The sequence below is a fragment of the Vicugna pacos genome, chromosome 5 (genome assembly GCF_048564905.1).
Source record: "Vicugna pacos chromosome 5, VicPac4, whole genome shotgun sequence".
Lineage (NCBI taxonomy): Eukaryota > Metazoa > Chordata > Mammalia > Artiodactyla > Camelidae > Vicugna > Vicugna pacos.
This window is the reverse complement of record NC_132991.1, coordinates 88,808,497-88,828,875: the sequence shown is the minus strand read 5'-3', so window position 1 is coordinate 88,828,875 and position 20,379 is coordinate 88,808,497. Positions and strand designations below refer to the sequence as shown.

Genomic DNA, 20,379 nt, shown 5'->3' with positions numbered 1-20,379 from the left:
TTTTCACTCCTACTGGCCCTTTGTATATTGTTGTAACCTACAAGCTTGCTAAACTCATACATTAGCTCTACTAGCTTTTTTGTAGATCTTCTGAGTAGATGATCATGTCATTCACAAAGACAGTTCCACTTCTTTCATCCCATGTCTTTTCTTTTTCTTGCCTGTCTGCACAGGCTACAATCTCCAAGCACAAAGCTGAATAGAAGAGGTGAAAGTGGACGCCCCCGTTTTCTTTTTGATCTCAGAGGTAAATGACTCAGCCTTTCACCATTGTGTATAAGGCTCCCCGTACAGCTTTTGTAGATGCCCTTTACTAGGTTGAGGAAATTCTCTTCTGTTTCTAGTTTTGCAGAGTTTTAATCAGGAATGCTTAAATTTGCTTTAGAATTTTTATATCTATGTTCACGAGGGATACTAGTCTATAGTTTTCTTATAATGTCTTTGATTTGGGTATTAGGATAATCCTGGCTTCAAAGAATGAGTTAAGAACTATTCCCTCCTCTTAAATTTTCTAGAAAAGTTTGTGGAGAAATTGTGTTATATCTTCCTTAAATGTTTGGTAGAAATCTCTACTGAAACCATCTGTGCCTAGATTTTTCTTTGTGGGAAGATAATTAACTAAATTTTGCATTACTTTAATAGATACATTGCTATTAAGGTACTGTATCTATTTGAAAGAATTTGTATCTTTCAAGGAATTTGCCCTTCTCATCTAAGTTGTCACATTTATTGGCATAAAGTTGTTCATAATATTCCCTTATAACCCTTTTACTATCTGTAGTGCTGTCAACTCTCTCATTCCAGATATTGGTAATTTGTCTTTTCTCCTGATCAGTCTTTCCTAGAGTCGATCAATTTTACTCCTCTTCTCAAAGAATCAGTTTTGGTTTCATTGTTTTCTCTGGTTTTCTTTTAACTAATTTCTGCCTTAATTGTTATTTGTTTCTTTTCTCCTTACTTTGTGTTTAATTTGCTCTTCTTTTTCTATTTTTTCTTAAGGTAGAAGCTGAGACCTTTATAGCACTAAATATGAATTTAGTGTTATAAATTTCTATGAGTAATGTTTTGGTAACATCTCATTAACTCTAATATGTTGTGTTTTCATTTTTATTCCACTCAAATAACTTCCTAACTTTTTCAATCCATGAGATATTTAAAAGTATGATATGTAGTTTCCAAATATTCTGGAATTTTTCTAAGGCTCTTTCTGTTATTGATATCTAATTGAATTCCACTGTAGTCACAGACATGTTATATATGTTTAGCCTTTTACTTGCTGATTTTCTGCCTACTTCTTCTATCAACCATTGGGATTGAGGAACTAAAATCTCCAATTATATTTGTGGATTTGACTGTTTCATCTTCTAGTTTTACCAGTTTTTGCTTTGTTTTATTTCACTTTTTTTAAAGCTGTTATTAGGTACATAAACATTTAGGACTGTTATGTCCCTTGGATTAACTGACCCCTATTTTATCATGAAATGACTTTATCCATGATAATATTCTTTGCTCTGAAATCTATTCTTGTCTGATATTAATAGAGCCACTCCAGTTTTCTTCTGACAAGTGTTAATTAAAATGGTCTTTCTCCATCCTTATACACTGTGGTGAAAGGCTGAGTCATTTACCTCTGAGATCAAGAATACAACAGGGACATCCACAATTGTAACCTAATTGTGTTACTGTCTTTGAAGTACATTTCTTGTAAGCACATACAGTTAGAGGACTTTTTCATCCAACAGGACAATCTCTGCCTTTTAATCGGGGTTTTCAGACATTTATACTTAATGTTATTATTAATATGGTACATTTAAGCCTATCATCTTGCTGCTTGTTTTCCATTTGGTCCATTTGTTCTTTAATCCTATTTTTTCTTCTTTTTCTGCCTTCTTTTGGTTTAATCAAATATTTTTAGTGACTGTCTTATATTCTCCCTTGGTATCTCATCTTTTTTTTAGACCGTAGTACAGATCTGTACTTTTATCCATATTGCAGTTTATTAATTATAATCATATCCTTCCTCCAACCCCTACCCCACCACCCCCAGCTAACTGATCCTTCTTTTGCACCTGATTTAGTCACCTGTAGAGCCTTCTATCCTTCTCCAATTTTTGTCTTTCACAAATTCTGTTAATTAAGCCCTTTAATTCTCCTCATATAAATCAATGATAACAAATACTATTGAAAGTTTAGAACTGGGGACAGTATCCTGCAACAGATACCAAAATCCTGCCTAGGTGCTCAGTTACCCACTAATCAGATCCACTAGGTATAATTATTCATCCAATCATGAAAAATGTCCACTGAATATCCCAAACTACAGGGGAAGATAATTAATGAACACAAAATTATATGGAAGATACTAGGACCAACAGGGTAGATCTCTTGAGAAGGGTTATTAAACTATTTTTGTGGGTGGTATCACTAAAAGGGAATGTGATACTTGGCCACCGTCATAAAATTCAGAAGATACTTGGCTGTGATACTTTCTTATTGATCATAAACTCAATATACAAATTGTTACAACACTCTTAGTAATACACTTCATCCTATTCAGTAAAAATTAAGGGTTTAGAAGAGTTATAAGGTGCCAGTGTTTTCATGTTAACTCTGTATTCCATTTTCAGTAAACTCAATAACAAATTGTTACTGAGTTGTTTTTGGAGGGCTTATGTTCTAACAGAGGGAAGAAACAATAAACAAACCTCATTAAGTATATCAAAGATGTTAAGTGATACAATGGAAAACAGAGCAAGATTAGGGGGAACAGACATGCCGGGGGCAAGGCTGCATTTCAAGTATCAGGCTGGGTGAAAAGGGACACGTGAGTAAAGACCTGAAGGCAATAAGGGAGTAAGCCAAGCAGAGAGTTGGGGGAAGAACATCCTAGGCAAAGGGAACAGCCCAATGCAAAGGCCTTAAGGCAGGAGTGAGACCAGAGTGCATGAGAAAAGGACGCCAATGCGGGGGGAATATTAGCAGAAGGGACCACTGAGGTCATGGGCCTGACTGGCCAGGAGAAGGGTGGACATTTACTTTTCTGTAAAAGCATCAGACAGTAAATATTTTAAGCTTTATAGGCCACATAAAGTCTGTTGTATATTCACATTTTTAAACCAACCCTTTAGAAATGTAAAAACTATTCTTAGCTTACAAGCCTTACAAAAACAGGCGTAGGCAGGATTTGACCTGTAGAACTTAGTTCAGCCCTTGTAAGGACTTTGACTTTTACTCTAAGGGAAATATTATTTGACTCATGTTTTGAAAGAATCACTATGGTTGTGGAGAGGCAAGAGAGATGAGTTAGAAGAACACTGTAGTAATCCAGAGCAAGGATAATGGTAGCTCAGCCGAGGGTGGTAACTAGGAAAATGGGGTGAAGTGGTTATTAGATTCTGGCTTTTTAACACCCCCACCCCAATAAAGTGGATGGATTTGCTCATGAATTGGATTTGGGAAGTGTGAAAGGAGTCATGGATGACTCAAAACTTTTGGCCTGAAGAACTGGAAGGATGGAGTTTCATTAACCATGACCGGGAAGACTACGAATGGATGTGTGAAATGCATGTTTTGTTCCAAAACAAAATAGAATTCATATTCCTTAAATTGTAGCACAACTTTGTAGCTATTTTGTTTATTCTTCTAGGACTTCAGAATCATTTCTTGTCAAGGTATAAAAAACTCCTGCTGTGATTTGAATAGAACTGCTTTAAGCTTAAAAATTAATTTGATAAGAAATGGCATCTTAACTATATTCCATCCAATAACATGGAGCAAGTATTTTTTTGTACCTCTGGTAAGTTTTTACAGTTTTCTTTATATAGGTTCGACATACTTCCTGATGAAAGTATTCCCAAACACCTTACTTTTGTTCTTGTTGTAAAGTAAACAAAATACTTTTAAAAAATTACAATTTTTAGATAGTTTTGATTAGTATTTAGGGAAGCTATGAATTTTGTATTTAGCTGCCCTGGTGAACTCTCATTTTCACACTGAGTCTCTTGTTTTTTATAAAGATATATTAATATCTTAACACTGAAATTTCCCCTCTTTATTGGAAATAGCTGTGTTTTTTTATTTTTAAACCACTTCTTCATGAATTGGCTAGAATTTTCAGAACAATGCTAAATAACAAGTTATAGCAAGCAACCTGGTTTTAATGGGACTACCTTCAAGTTTTCAGTCTTAAGTATGATGTCAAAGTTGTTTTTCATGGTTTTTAATTTAATGGTTAGATTTTCATCTTTCCAATGTTTTCAAGTCTCAGTTCTCTGTTTACCATCTGTATTAGTGCTATTTCTGTTTGAATCTTGATAAAAGTAAAATCAGAAAGTCCAGGATTTTCCTCCCTATTCCTCATCTATTTCAGAATAAGTAATTTGCATGGACTGCTCTCTTCAGAGGTGTCCCCTTCCTTTGAAATAAAATTTATTTTTCATAAACTCAACTATTTTTCTTTGCTCTGTTTATCCTAATAGCAAGAGGTCTATTCTTGCTTAGGGTTAGAACAGGAATTCTCACCTCTGTTTCAAGGGGTCTATGAGGTCAAAACTGTTTTCATATCAATGCCAACACATAATGTGCCTTTTTCCACTGTTGCCATCTGCACTGGTGTTGACTCATAGCCCAAGTCAAGGCAGTGACAACGAACTATACTAGACTAGCTATCACTGTAGTCTTCATCATCATGCACTCAGTTAACAAAAAAAGGCCAGTTTCACTTAAAAATGTCATGAGGAAGCAGAAAAAAATTTCATTTTATTAAATTTTGACCTTTGAGTATACGTACATCCTTTTAACATTTGGTGTGATAAATGGGAAGAATGCATAAGGCACCTTTTGCCCCTTACTGAAGTACAGTTGCTTATCTTAAGGAAAAGTACTTGGGTAATAATGTTTGAGCTATGAGCCGAACAAGCTGTTTTCTTTATGGAGTATCACTTTTCCTTGAACGAAAAACTGACAAATTATTCAGGCTTGTATATTTGGCAGACATTTTCTCAAAAATAAACAGAGTGAACCTGTCACTTTAATTAGGGAAAACAACCAACAGTATTTGTTGCCAAATTTGAATTTTGAAATTTGAATACACCATAAATAAGTCCGACCACTTCCCAAAACATACTTTTCTGATGAGATCACAGTGGTGATATTTTAAAATGTGATTTTTTTATATTTAATAATGTGTCAACATTTGGAAGATGTGTAAGTCAGTGATTCAGTACTTTTTAAATGACCAGTGCATGTTACAAAGTCATGCATGAATAAAGGATCTTTTCAAAGTGCAGAGTATGAAAAGTTCATTTACATAGTTTCAGTCTATTATAACCAAGAAACTATCAACTGTCAAATTGCAATGTGATATCAAAAAATATTCAAAATTATCTGAAAGGCTATTAAACTACTTTTCCCTTTTCCAATTATATATTTGTATGAGGCCAGATTTTCTTTATATACTTCAACCAAAATAATGTAACAGCAGACTGAATGCAAACAAAGATATGAGAACCCAGCTATCTTCTGTTAAACCAGACATCTTTAAAATGAGTTAGTTTTATCATATCATTAACATTTATCCACATTTCTTAGTGTAAGTATGCAAGAAATTATCTAGAATTTTCATGGAATATCTAAAGTAAAGTTGAATAATAGAAAATTTTATTAATTGTAGATTGCTTTCAATGACAGAAAAATATACTAATTAAATAGCCTATACTTACAAATCTTAATCCCATGAATGTGAACTTCTTTTCCTTATAAGAACACAGGCAAACCACAGAGTCTCAGATTTTTAAAAAATGGTAAAAGCTAATCAGTTTAATCAACTCAAAACCGAAAACAACCACCTAAAATAAAAGATAGGGTGGAAGATGTTGCTCCAAACAAACATTCATTCAATGAATCATCAGGCATCCAGCCCATGGGAATCAGGTACTGTGGAAGGCACAGGTGGGCCAGAAATGACACATGGGTTAAAGAGCTCGAGGTCTAGTAAGGAAGAAAATACAACCCAAATAAAATCATGCTGAAGATGGCAGCAGTCTTGGCATTTACAAAGGAAGAACCAAATGGTAGAGACTTGTTTTAGGGGTCAAGGGTAAGGCCAGGAGATGGAGCATTCTGGGAAGCCACCTGGAGTAAAGAAATGAATAGGGTGGTTCTGAAAGGTGAACTGGGGCTGAGGTGAAAATGGAACAGGAGAAAACAAGACAAAGGCAGTGTAGCTGATTATTTGCTTTAATTGCTTTCAATGAACAGAGGTAAGCTGAGACTGTTAAAGCATACAGAATAAGGAAGAAAGGGGTTCAAATTCACCCAGAGAAGCACAGATCAGGTCACGGAGGGTCTTGTGTGCCCCTTGAGAAGGCTGCACTGAAGATTTAAAGCAGGGGAGATATTTCAGAAAGAGTACCAAGGAGGCTACAGCTAAGGTCCATAAAAGGGTCATTAGGATTTTCATCAAGTAGGAATGGAAACTGAGATCAACCCATAAACCCCTTAGTAAGTAGGGGTTCATACTGTTTATTGAAAGATGATGTTTTAGATAGCAGGGAGACAGACTGGGATGAAAGTCAGGTTTTGGACTGTGGTGCCTGGGTAGAGGGAGATACTCATCATGGATACAGGGAACACAAAAAGAAACCAGGAAAGTATCTCCCCAGGAGGACTACTGTGCAAACACTGATTCCAGGAATCAGATAAACCACTTCAACAATGAAAAAAAATTGAAATTTAAATAAAATTGAAAACCTCTAATGAAAAATGGAGGAAAATAGTTAGAAATATATTTTTAGATGGTAGTACCACAGAAAACACATGGTGTTTAAGCCGCAGCAAATGCCACTTTAGGACTATATTTTTAAAACCCTAAATATAGATATAACTCCTATATATATAATAGATGAACAGGTTTCTACTGTATAGCACAGGGAATTATATTCAATATCTTGTGGTAATCTATAATGAAAAAGAATATGAAAACAGAATATATGTATGTATATGTATGTCTGAAACACTATGCTGTACACCAGAGATTGACACATTGTAAACAGACTATAAGTCAATAAAAATAAACCCAAATTGGGATTTACTGATTTTTAGAAATCACCTCATAATTTGTCTTATATTTGCTCCTAATCAAAATATTGAAAATATAAGATGAAGCCAAATACATACCTTTTCTGCTTTTTTGTCAGAAATGTCTTGCTTTTCCAGCACAGCCATGCTTTCCTTCAGGTTCTTCACGATGTCTGCAGGAGACTTGTGAGACTTCCCGAAGGGGAACGGCATGGCGGCAGCGACAGGCGCCTCACTGCGCTCTGCCTGCTTCACCTGGGGACACAGCACAAGGAACAAGTGAGGAAAAGTGAGGCTGACAGAAGACATGCTTTCTAAATCCCCCTCTGAAAAGAAAACTAGTGTTTGAGAAAGTTATTTTATATGACTTGCAAAATCAGTACTAGGAAACAAATAAATATATGAGAAATGATAATACAGAAATATCTTAGAATTACAGAACACTTCGTACTTTTCAAATCACAGTTTTAATCCCCTGCTTTCCTAACCATCCATTTAAGGAGGAACATGATGGTGCTGATGATGGAGGGGCAACTAGTACTGCCTGGTCCCCGCTAAGCAATTTAACCCACCATCTATGGGATCCTTTCAAACAGTTTCCACACGGACACTGTATCACTCCCATTTACAGGCGAAGTTGAACATGGTTAAGAAACTGGCTCAAGGTACTAAGGGGGAAAACCAGCTCAGGTCTGTCTTGATGCAAAATATCCTATACCACACTATACCTCCGATTAATAGACACCTCTATTGTACAGTTGAGGAAACTGAAGTAAAAAGTTAGGTAAGGAACTTAGCCAAAAAGCACTAGCAACAGGCCCTCTCCCTGTCTCTCCAGAGGAGGCCTTTTCCTGTGTTCATGCTGCTTCCTCCCAATCACTCCGGTGGGCACACCCATCCTCCTCTTCAGTCAGTCCTATGGTCTCAGGGCTGGAGAGAACCTTGGACAGAGCCTTGGACAAATCTCTCATCAGATCCCCAAATCCTTTAAGTGACGGTGTACTTTTACTGCCTGGATACAACTATCTCTTATGAAGGAACTCACGGGATAAAACTCTGGGGATAATGAAATTCTGGAAGTTCTCGATTTTTTTGTGGGCAGCAGAAAACAACACTTCAACCACATAAACCTCAATATTACATCATCCAGAAAGAGGACATCAACTATTCCAAGAAGTCACAATGAAAAACAAAGTTAACAGGATAAACAATTGAAGTAACTTAGGAACATGTTGGAAGTTACAATTTCTTTCACTAAATAAACTAAAAGAAGTTATACCCACAGGCATTAAACAACCTCATACGAGATACCAAAAGATAACACTTTTGAGAAGAACCTTACAGTTTGCTTAGATCAGCGGTTTTAAAACTGTGAGTTTGAAACTCCTATATTTAACTGCCCCTGGCACCCACTGCCCACTTCTGCCAAGTGGGAAGAGGTGGGTCTTGGCTATCTTAACCCTATTGTTTTCCCCGTCAACATATCTCTGCTGCATAGCATCACAGTAACGCTTCTTCTGACCTCTGCCTAAGACTTCATTTGAAGAAAGTACTGGAATGTTTTTTCTCTAAAGTTTGAGATATAGTGATCTGCATATCTGTTTACAAATAAACCTTTAGGGAAAACAACATGCAAATGAACGCCAGTGTTAAGTCTACAATTAAATCATGAACAGGTATGTTATTTCTAGACAATGCTTTGATATGATCTATTCTGACAATCTCTATATCAAGATATCATCTATATAGTTCACCTTATCTCAGCTTGCAAATCCCTTTTCAATCACATTAAAACCGCATCTTCATTAACCAACGGGAAATGTCCTCAAACACAGGTTCTCAAAATTCTAAATATCTTTTCTATGACAAGAGGTTTGGATCAACTACAGGTAAGTTATTCCCAAGTGGCTGTTACATTCTCTCTCTGATTACTTGGCTAAATGGGGCCCAAATCCCGAATCATTCTTTTCCATTACTTTTTTCTTTTCAATCTTTTTTTTTTTTTGGAGGAGGGGTGGGGGGCAATGCAGGTTGCTTCTCCATAAACACAGTGGATTCACACTCACAACAGATCCTATGCAGATATAATCTTCCCTATCTGTACTCCACAAATAATGGCAGTGATGCTACAAATCAACGCTGGGTGGAGGGTGGGACTGTTTCATGGTATTTTGCAGGAAGTGTTAGGGTGCTATGCAACAGAGATATTTTCAGCTCTGGCTCAATGGTGGAAGAAGTGACTTTTCAGGGCAAAAGGGGTCTTAAAAAGTCCTACCACATACTAAATGTTGGTCACAGCAGAAGGAGTACAGCTGCTGAAGACAACATATGTATAAAATGCTTTTGTGAGGGAAAGGGGAAGCATGACACAATCATTCCTCCTAATTAATACCCTGGGCAGCCAGGATTTTGCAGAACTTACAAATTAGGAAGACTGCACTTTGAGGAAATACAATTAGGAACAAGTATCCCAAACAAGCAGTGGACACTCCTCAGCAGGCTCCAATCCAGCCATGGTGGTGAGGCTGTTCCTGGCATGCTTTTATTTTCTCTCCCCCTCCCTCCCTCTCTTGTATACACACTTTATTCTGATTTATTGCTTTAAAAATACATTTAATTATAACTACTAAGTAAAGGAATAAATAAGAAGTGTATAACTTTATTATCAAATATATAAATAAAAACTATATCACACAGCTCTTAAAGTATGAGTGCAGCAATTAAACAAATCCTTTTATTTCTTTCATTTACTCCTCAGGTTCACCAATTCTTATGCTTGAGGGGCAAAAACAAAGAAATAAAACCCCTTAAAACTCCTGCATTGGAAACTTCTTATGTCTAAATTTGCTTTGTATTAAGCTTACATATCTTATACTAATGTATGCTACTCAGTGATCCAACTTCTTAAGTAATTAACTGAAAACCTAGGAAAGGTTAAAATTCATGAATGGCTCCTAACTGGTAACCAAGCAGGTTGACAACACATGTCCCTAGAACACTGCTAAAAGGCTAAGAAGCATAATGCTTTAAGAAATAGTTTTTAATAAATGTTAGATTAATATGCATAGAGCAACTAAGTATTTATTGTGTTACTGACTTTACAATGCATATACTAAAGAAAACAAAAGCAGCTACTGAGACAAATGTTACAGGTTAATAGTGAAATCATGGATGTGCCCTTAAGTACGTTCATTAACGACACGGAGAAAGATACCAAAATAACCAGTCAAAAGAGGCGGTACCTCTAGGGAGCAGGAAAAGTGTGGAGGACTGGTATTTTCACTTACAAACCCATTTTGTAACTATTTGTCTCCTTCGATTTCACATGTATAATTTCAATAAACATAAAAACTAAGTTTAAGGAAATCAATGGATAATATAAAACAATCTATCGTTAACACATAAAAAGTATCCTTTATACTACTCATAAAACATTTGAATGGAAGGCTGAATGACAGAGAAAAGTAAGGCTGCCAATTTACTAATCTTGAAAATCAGATAGAGCCAATAGGACCAGCAGTGTTTTTCAAACTTTGATCATGATCTGTAAGAAAACTATTTAAAATGTTACACATGTGTACTTGCACAACACACACACACACACACAGCCAAAACTGATATTTTCTATTTTATTCAATTATATGTTTTTTAAAAAAAGTTGGTGACTAAACTAGTTTTCCTGAATCACTAATTGATTTTTGTGATAGACAATAAAGAGGAACATGAAAATCTGGAACCAAATACAAACAGTTTAAGAGTTGAGCATGAAGCTTCAGTCTCCTTACTTCAGTCCTTACAAGCAACAGAGGTTAATCCCTTCACAGAACAACCCATGACCTTACAACAAGGCTCAAATGACAGCAAAGGCACCACTGAGAGTGGACTCTTCAGCTCACAATGCTTCCTCCTAGAAGTGGAGATGGTACCTTCACAGGGGGCTGGTCCACCATCAAGCAGACTATTCACAAGGCTCTGTATCCTTGAAGGACATGAAACACACAGGGACATGCCTGAGTTTTGGAACTGACAATCCCAAGAGTATGCAGATGCCCAAGCTGGAAGTAACAACAATTAAGCAAGGTTAAGATAGTTAAAAGACACCTTTTACCGTAACCATCTGCTTGCCTCTCATTTCCACTTTCCCCCCTTTATCATAAGCATTTGAAAGACTTTTAGGGAACAATAACAAGAATCCACTGACCAAGGCTCTTCAGTAACTTTTCACTGCCCTTATGATAAAATCCAAATTCTTTACCACAGCGTTCGAGGCTTTACCCATCCCCAACTCAGCAGCACAGCCCTCTGGCCTCTATTACAGAGGTCCAACCACACTGAGGTCTTTTCTGTTCATTAATATGGCAACTATCTCACACATGCAAATATTGCAAAAATCTTAATTTTTAGATCTAGATGGATATATGGATTTTCATTTTTACTCAATTTTCTGTATGTTTAAGTGTTTTCTTAAACTATGTTTTTCCTAAACTGTATTTTAGACAGAACTGGAGTTCACGAAGGAAATGGACAAAAATACATATTATAATTTAAATAATTAATTTAGTTTTCAAATACCTACTTCCCCCATCCTTTCAAAAAAAAAAAAAGGTTCATAATAAGCCTCAGGATTCCTTGGGCTGAGTCAAAATTACTAATGCCATTAGGAGAAAGCTAGTCACTGTTAGAATTATAAAGAGGGCTGTGGAAAACCCATACCTACATTTCTCAAACTAGGGGTAAGCCTGCTCCTAATGGTCATCAGGGTGTATGCTTGAATCCCAAAGATAAAGAGTTAGAGGGGAAATTTAACTTGAAAACTAGGGGGAGTGGGGACAGGAGTGGGGAATAATTTAGCATGCTTTTATATTAAAATTAATATTTATGAAATTAAATGCTAAAACTGCATGAAAGGAATCTGCATGAACATTTAGCACTGCACACCCCTTAGCTTTCATGTATTTGTTGTTTTCCTGTCTCTCCAAATGCCCTTTCTTTCTGCCTTTAATTCAATGACTCATCTCTATTCCAATGCTGATGTCCTTCAAGGTTTTATCTTTGCTGTCTTCTTACCCTATATTCTGAGCGATCTCATCTACCCATGTTTTCAACAACCTGAAATCTATCTCCAGCCCCAACCAATCAGCCTGCAGTTACAACCGCTGCTTCCTACAGATGTCCTCCTGCAACTCAAACCTCATCCCCAAGTCTTGCTTATTTTTCTAAATTCCCCTTCACAGTGAATGGATCCATTGTTCACCCAATCACAAAACTTGGTCTTTACAGCAGACTCTTTCCACTCATTAACTCTTCCATATAATCAGTTCAAAATTTCAGTAAATTCTATTTTCTAAATCTTTCTATCCCTACAGACACCAAGTGGAGGCCCTCACTATTCTCCACATAGGGCAAATGGCTGTCAATGGGGCCAAAATTATCCCAAGATGTTCTGGAAATGTGGCTGTCACAATAGCTGGGACGTTTACTGATCTGCTGAAATGACTTAAAAAGGGAGAGGAGTTGCTTTTTGTGTCATTGTTCACATAAGCATAGTCCTCAACTAGCTTCTATATCCTTGGTGTAGAGGGGAGAAGAGTTAGGCTGGGGATCAGAATAATTGAAGCCTTTCTATCCATTCCTGCATCTATGTCCATCACTGAGAGTTAAACTTCAAGCTTTAAAAAAAATGGTTACAGTGTTCATTCAAAATTCAAACACTAAAGGACTACCCAAGGTAGAAAGTGAAAACCACCTGCAAAGCCTACAGGGACAGCTAGTATTAACAGTTTGATTAACAGTCTTTTTATTACTTGCTCTGTATTTGTGGTCTTTTGCACTGGGAATCTACTCTTTTCTCCAAAACAGATGGAGACCAGATGACAGCAGAAATGGTCACTTCTATCTTACAAAGCACAAAAACTTCAAATCAAGTATTAATACTCCACCCCAAGAAACTGCTGGGTAACACACAGAACACCCACTGGGAACCCAGGAAGTCTGACATCAGTAGAGTCAGGATGGTTAGGCACTGCCCTTCTTAGGCACTCTGATTGCTTTTGACTTGTGCAACACACCCCTAACTGTAACTAACTCTAGTCACGTATGTACTGACAAATACTGAAAAGTAGCCAAATGGTTCATAAGCCACTAATTAGGACATTCATTCATTCAAGAACCAACTGTGCACACACTATGTGCTACAAACTCAAAGCACCAAGAGTGCTTGCTCTCAAGCAGACACCATTCTGGCATGTGTAGGTGTGGGTGTCAATGTTTAGAGACAATAATGAAAAGCTGCTGAATGACAACACATTCCTAGACAGCTGAGTTCACAGGACACTATGTTAACATATCTGCTACATCTGACTCACAAACTTTGTGTTCAACTGAAAAAACTGCATACAATGAGACCACTGTACATAAGAACTATTAAGGTACTTAATTAAGTAGTCATGGAAAGTGTGAAATGTAGTACACATCTGAATCCATTTTTTAGATAGCTGGCTCTGAGACTGAATCCCCTGCTTCTAGGTTAATGCTACCTGATTCAAATAAATATTAAGTATTTACAATATGCCAGATACTGTGTTAGGTGGTAGACTATCTATACAGTAAGGTAGGGCAATCATATAAAGCAGAGTAGTTAATTACATGGGGTTTAAAGACAGCCTGGGTCCCAATCCTGATTTCACTTATCTGACCTACACTTTTCTAAGCTCCCTTTCCTCTTCTCCTAAAATGGGAGAAACAATTGCTCCCTGACAACTTGGTACAAGAATTGCACATGTTTCAAGTGCTTAACACAGCATTTGCATATGGTAAAATCCGAATAGTAGGAAAGGACAGTTATGTGGGGTTTTTTTCCCTTCTAAAATCTGATTCATGACTATTATTTCCAGAACCAAAATGCATGTAAAAAAAAAAGATATCCACAGACTGTACAGCAATATAAAATGAGTGATCTTATCCTTTTTAAAACTGCATTTAAAACTTCTGATTCAGTTTTTGGAAGGATGGGATATATACCCTTATAAGCTGCAAATAAGATGCAATGACTTATATGTATGACTGAAACATTATGCTGCACCCCAGAATTCGACAAAACATTGTAAACTGACCATACTTCAAGAAAAAAAGATGAGGGGAAAAAAAAAGATGCAATGACACTGAGCTCCATTAAAATAAACCATGAGTAACTTTAAGAAATAGCTGAATCTTTTGGTTAATTACCAAAGCTACCAAATACACAGCTCATCATCAACTATGTCAAAATCAAAATTAAGTGTTCAAGAGCATACAAGGCTTTGACAGGTGCTTTGCAATTAATAGATCTTGACCAGCCCAATGATGTTCAACACTGAACAGTATGCAGGAGTCAAATGACAGTTTTTAATAGCCTAGATGGCAAATCAGATGGTTGCCTCGGTGGTAATAGTAGCAGTATTCAAAATAATCTAAGATCTCTCCTAAAGTACTATATACTTCACAGCTTACAAAGCCCCATCACTTCTTCGTTTAACCTTTCCCCCAATGACCTCCCGTTTCACTCAGAATAAAACCCACACTGCTGACCAAGGCCTGCAAGGCTCCTTGTCATCTCCTCCTCTCTGGCTTCAGCCACACTGCCTGGCTTGCCGTTCCAGTGCCAGGCCTAAGCACATTCTCCACAGTTCTCTCCCTCATTTTACTCACAGGGCCCTCCCTGACCAATGTTTCCAAAATAGCGCTCTCCCCAAATCTCATCTTATCCTGCTTCACTGCTCTCCCAGCACTGATCACCACTACCCCACACACATTAATAAAGAAGGAAGCAAATAAACATCAGTCCCAGGAAAAGGGCTTTGCTGGCTTCACTCATTCATTGCTGTAAACCCAGAAACTGGAATAGTGTCTGGAACATACTTGTAGAATATTCGTAGAACAAACCTATCTATTTTGATCCTTGAGGAAAGAGTAGAACTCTTTTGATCCTTTATTCCTAAGGGGAGTTTAATCATTTTTTTTCCTGTTCTATAGATGAGTAAACTAAGGCTCAAAAATATTGAATAATCTGTTCAAATACCATGAAGCTAGTTAGTAAAGTGGAAAAGCAAGGATTTCCAAGGTTTTGACTCTAACTCTTATTAGCATCATCTGTCAGGTTATCTATTATCTTTCATATGACAGTGAATATGTTCATTATATATCAGTAGACTTAAAAATGCTTCTCTCTTAAACCTGCTTCTCTAAGATTTATGTACTAAGATGGCAACTGAATCATTATTTAAAACAGTGGAAAAAGGAAAAAATCCTCAGGAAATATAATTAAACATTGTGAAGTCACTTAAAAATCAAAGCTTCTGAAGATTTCTACTGATGTGAAAAAATGCCCACAATCCTTTTTAACTGAAAACACTTCAGATACAAAAGTGTGTGTGTGTATACGTGTGTGTGTGTATGTATGTATGTGTATATATATATCTCTCTCCTGTGTGTGATCTAAATATGCAAACCCATATGCTAGAAGAAAAAATATCAAAGGTTAATAATGGATAGTGAGAATGTGAGTTGTATATTAAATTTTTCTAAAGGTTAAATATTTACAATGTACATGTAATACTGTTTTTTACTGATTATTAAAGTGCTTTTTCAAAAAAAAAATTAGTACAAGATCATTCCCAATAAAAGGAACAAGGGCTCCATGAAGGAACAGGAAATATATAAAGTGAACCTGGGACATGTTACCTCAGAGAGCAAAGATGAATGGAGTCATGCCAAAAAAGACACAGGAACCAATCTGAAAGACTCCCATAGGCCTAGGATAGTACAATTTGGGTACAAAAAAAGAAAAATTACTGCAATGAATTGACATGCAAATTAAAAGTTACATATATAATTTGTGAAAATGAATTTTGTATATGCAAGACTGGGACATTGTGCTATACCCCAGAAATTGATACATTGTAATTGACTGTACTTCAATTTAAAAAGTTACATGTACAATTTGTAAATTATCATATATAATAAGTAACTATAATATAGTTAATATGAAACATTAAAATCCTTGAAAATTATAATACTAAAAAGGAAAATTTACTGGTCACCTTAGAGTTTGTGAGAACTCAATACCCCAAAAACTGGGAAATAAAAGAAAGGGAATGGCACATTTATCCCATCTTTTCTGTAACAGCCTGTTTTTGAGATAACCAAATAGTTGAAAGGGAAAGTTCTTTATAGAAGATTCACATAGCTAATAATGTAAAAAAACAGAAAATCACCATTTTGTAATCCTTGATGAAATAAGCATCAATTTAGGCAACAATCATCAATGGCCATCAAAATCAGAGGTGAAAGGTTGATAGAGAACTTCACAGTGGATACATTGGACCTGATAATTTGGAACACACTGATCTATCACTAAAAATAGGAAAACCAGACATCAGTGTGTCTCATGATAGGATGCAACAGGAAGTGCAAAGCTCTACTTATAAAAATATTTGACCTCCTTTCCCCCACTTTAAAAAAAAAAAGAATCTAATTAAGTTTCTAGATCTATCAGTCTACAGGAAACACAGGGGATGGAGGAACAAGTTTAACAACATCACAAGGAAGCACTGAGTCAAACCCAAAACAAGGGATACTCAACAAGACAAATATTGGGTTTCGGCAACAAATCAAATAGCACGAGAGGAGAGGGGCAGGAAAGGCACGAAGAGGATGTTAAGTAATAAAAGAGACTCACTAGACATAGTTAAATGTATGCATTTTCTCTGAAGCTTGATTCAAATCAACTGTATAAAAGATATACAAGCAAATCAGGAAAATTATACACTGGGTATGATAATTAAGAAATTATTGTTATTTTTGTTAGGTATTATATGTAAAAGAAAATCCTTATTAATTAGACATACATACTGAAGTATGGGTGGTTTGGGGTTTGCTTCACCCACTAGAGATGGTCTTGCAGGGTGAGTGAGCAGGAAATCTAAGAAAGCATCTATAATCTAGCTACTACTATGTACCAAGCTGGACCCACACTAGCTTAGCAACTCCAACTGTATGTTGTTTATGCCATGAATATAAACATGGCAAAATTCTGACTAAAGTGTAATAGAGTCATGTAATTAACCAAGATGAAATACTGAAAAGGTTGATCTGGGTTCTCAAGTTTGTGGCATAATTTGCAGAACCATCCTGTTTTAGATCATCATAGCTCTTTCGCATTGACTTTTTATTAGTGTTAAATTAGAATAAACTTAATAAACTGATCACCTGGGCATTACACTATGCCGTGTATTCTCTAATCCAAGGTCTATGAATGCTTTCTACCCATGAAACTACCTCTTCTCACTTTCCCCAGCTCCTATGGTAAATACTTCCTGTACATCTTAAGATTCACATAAAAGGCCAGTCCTGAGATCCCATGTTGAGTGTGCGCATCAGGATTCAAGGCAAGTCTCTTGACTCCAGATTTTCTTTTTATTTGTTCTGTCATCTTATACAGATCAAGTATTACAAAAATGTACAACATAAAAGTATGAAAATCATCAAAAACAGTAACCAGAAATAAATGTTCATTAAGTGACTTTTTAAAAACATTTTGAAATTCTGATCAAATAGACAAAAGGCAATTTTAAGATTATTATGAATTAAATATGAAAAGGATACCCCCTGAATATCCCTTGTCCTTCCCACACACAAAAAACTACCAAAAAAAAAATTGGCCAATACCTCTGTTCCATATGCTTTGGAGAGGATTTTTATTGCTCATCATTGACAACCCAAGTTCCTTTTGTGTTAAGTTATCAGAAGCACATTGCATAGAGAACTAGGAACTACTTTCCAACTCCAACAAGTCTCCCAAACACATACACAGGTCTGAGAGATCAGAGCTTCTCCAGGGATTCATCCTCTGGGAAAATGCCCTATTAACTAAAACAAAGCTCCTTCAGGCATATGCTTAATAATTTTTCCAGAGCATTTTTAAAAAAGAGAGATTGTCAGAGACTTCAAATCTTTTTAACATAGAGGTGTAGGTAAGAGCAGACTATTGTTGGTGGAACATTCTCCATGACCCTAAAGCTCAATGTACCAATTACACATGTCATACGGATCATTAATTACAATTTTTCATAATCAAAAGGAGTAAAAAAAATTACTATGTAAATGGATCTTTAGTAGTATTCCCACAAGTTTAAATTTCTAGAGAAAAAATCCTATTTTAAATTAATAGCTTTTTGTTCTGAATGAATTGCAGATCAAATACTTAACGATATAGGCTTAGTAAATGAGATGTTTAGAAATAATTTCACTTTTTTGTTCTAAAACAGGCTTTCTGTTATTCCTTGAAAGTTTCTTTTAGTTATACTAAACAAGGGAATGTCAAATTATGAATGTTTCTGAAATATGCTCTAATGATAAAATTCATTCTTTATTTGAACAACAAAGCAAGAGACACCTTATAGAAGAAGGCTTTGCTTTAGTAGATATTTAAACAAAAGTAATTTTACAAGGATTTTTTAAGCCACTGGCTCTTGGTTTTTTTTTTTTTAAAGCTATGTATTAATTTTACAAACAGGAAACTCATATTAAACCTCAAACACTTATGGAGAGAACTATACAACTAGCGTCACATTTCACTGTGGACTATGCAGTCATAGTGGATTTCCAAGACTAAAACTAGAATAATTAAGTACAATAGAATATTTCAAGCTGCCTTAAATCCCTTCTGAAAATAGGCAGGCCACGTACAAACAATCACTTAAACAGTTCTAGAACTCCCTTAAAAATATGGTTGACAGTGTTTTAAGCAAACTGAACATAACTCATTCTTAGGAGTTTATCATGTTTCAGAGCTCTTTGCCATCTTTCTTGTAAGCTTAAAAAACCTTAAAAATTCACACACACACACTGACTTGAATCTGGCTTCCACAGAAAAATTTGCTCTTTATACATCTGCTTCTTGCTCCAGTTTAGTATTGGCCCAGTAATACAGTTTTCAAGTATCTTTTGTTGTTTAAAAGAAAGGTAGTTTGCTCAGGACTAAAATAAGTTGTCATGAATGGGAGTACTCTTCTAAATGTCTTTCTTCTAGTTGTGACTAAATGAACGTCAAGTTCCAAATCTGCTTAATAATATTATAAAGTTGAGTTATATAACTTGAGGTCTACGTCCTTATATTTCAATTTTCTGTATGAACATAGCTTGGAAAAACTTTTAAATATTTTATATCAATAATTTCACACAAAATATACATTTAACAATGTCTTTTAAATTCATTATATAAGTAAATACGTACTTTTCTCATAGCTGAAATTGTTGGACCAACACATCTCTTTTCTGAGTCAGCAGGAGGTCACTGCAGCATTCCTCCAAAGGACAGACTGTTTTGTAACTATTTCAGCAAAAATACTTAGGTCATACATAGGCTTCAGGTCTTATTTCTAATGCATTACTGTATTTCTCTTTTGCGCCCAACCTGTCTGCCCAGCTTGACTTTTTCCTGGAAGTCATGTAAAATGAGTGAGAAAAAAGAAACTTCTTGTCTTTCTCTCTACCAGCCAGACATACCTGACTCTGGACAGTCACTGAGTATGTGCCAGTTCTTCATCGTCATAAAAACCAAAGAAATGATACTTGACCTGTCCACCTTAGGAAGCAATCTTCTATAAAGAATGACAAAGTAAAGGGCTGTTCTGGCCACAAAAAGACCACAGTGTTCTGTATACCAGATACCAGAACAACAGAAGACAAGGAGACTCTGACTGGGGTAAGGTAGCAGTCTGAGAGTCAGAACATGAAGAAGAATAACTTGTACCGAAAGCCAATTTACGCTGCCATCAACAGTGCTTGAGGGCAGCCATTTCCTCACCAGCCACCCAACATAAGCCCTATTAATCTTTTTGATTTTTGCCAGTCCATCGGATTAAAAATGCTATTTTCTTGACCTTCTCCTCTACCTATCCACTCATCAATTTGATTCTTTTGACTGTCATCATTGACGACATGAACACCTTTTCATGTCTATTATCCATTTGTGTTTCCTTATCAAAATTGTACATCTCTACTGCCCATTATTCTACTGGGTTTGGAGTCTTTTTCTTATTGATTTATAGGATATTTATAATTATGAATATTATCCTTTCAGTTAGTTTTTTTTTTTTTGCAAATATGTTCTGGTTTACCATTTGTATTTCAACTTTTTGTCAATGTACAAAATTTTCATTTTCTTCCAGCTTTATCTATCTTCTTTATGAATTCCAGATTTCCTATCAGGCTTGTAACTGCATATTAAATATGATACATGATTTCATATTATAGATATCAGAA

The 20,379-nt window shown here is 35.9% G+C and overlaps 1 protein-coding gene across 2 annotated transcripts in view; it reads right to left on the bottom strand.

Annotated features, from left to right (window-relative positions):
- CAB39 (calcium binding protein 39) overlaps positions 1–20,379 on the bottom strand; it is an 81,116-nt gene that overhangs the window by 42,136 nt on the left and 18,601 nt on the right. For both annotated transcript variants that reach the window (XM_072961833.1, XM_072961834.1), the window contains exon 2: positions 7,177–7,332. In XM_072961833.1, coding sequence (XP_072817934.1) covers positions 7,177–7,290 — 114 coding nt within the window. In that variant the 5' untranslated portion in view covers positions 7,291–7,332. The remainder of the gene's footprint in view (positions 1–7,176; positions 7,333–20,379) is intronic.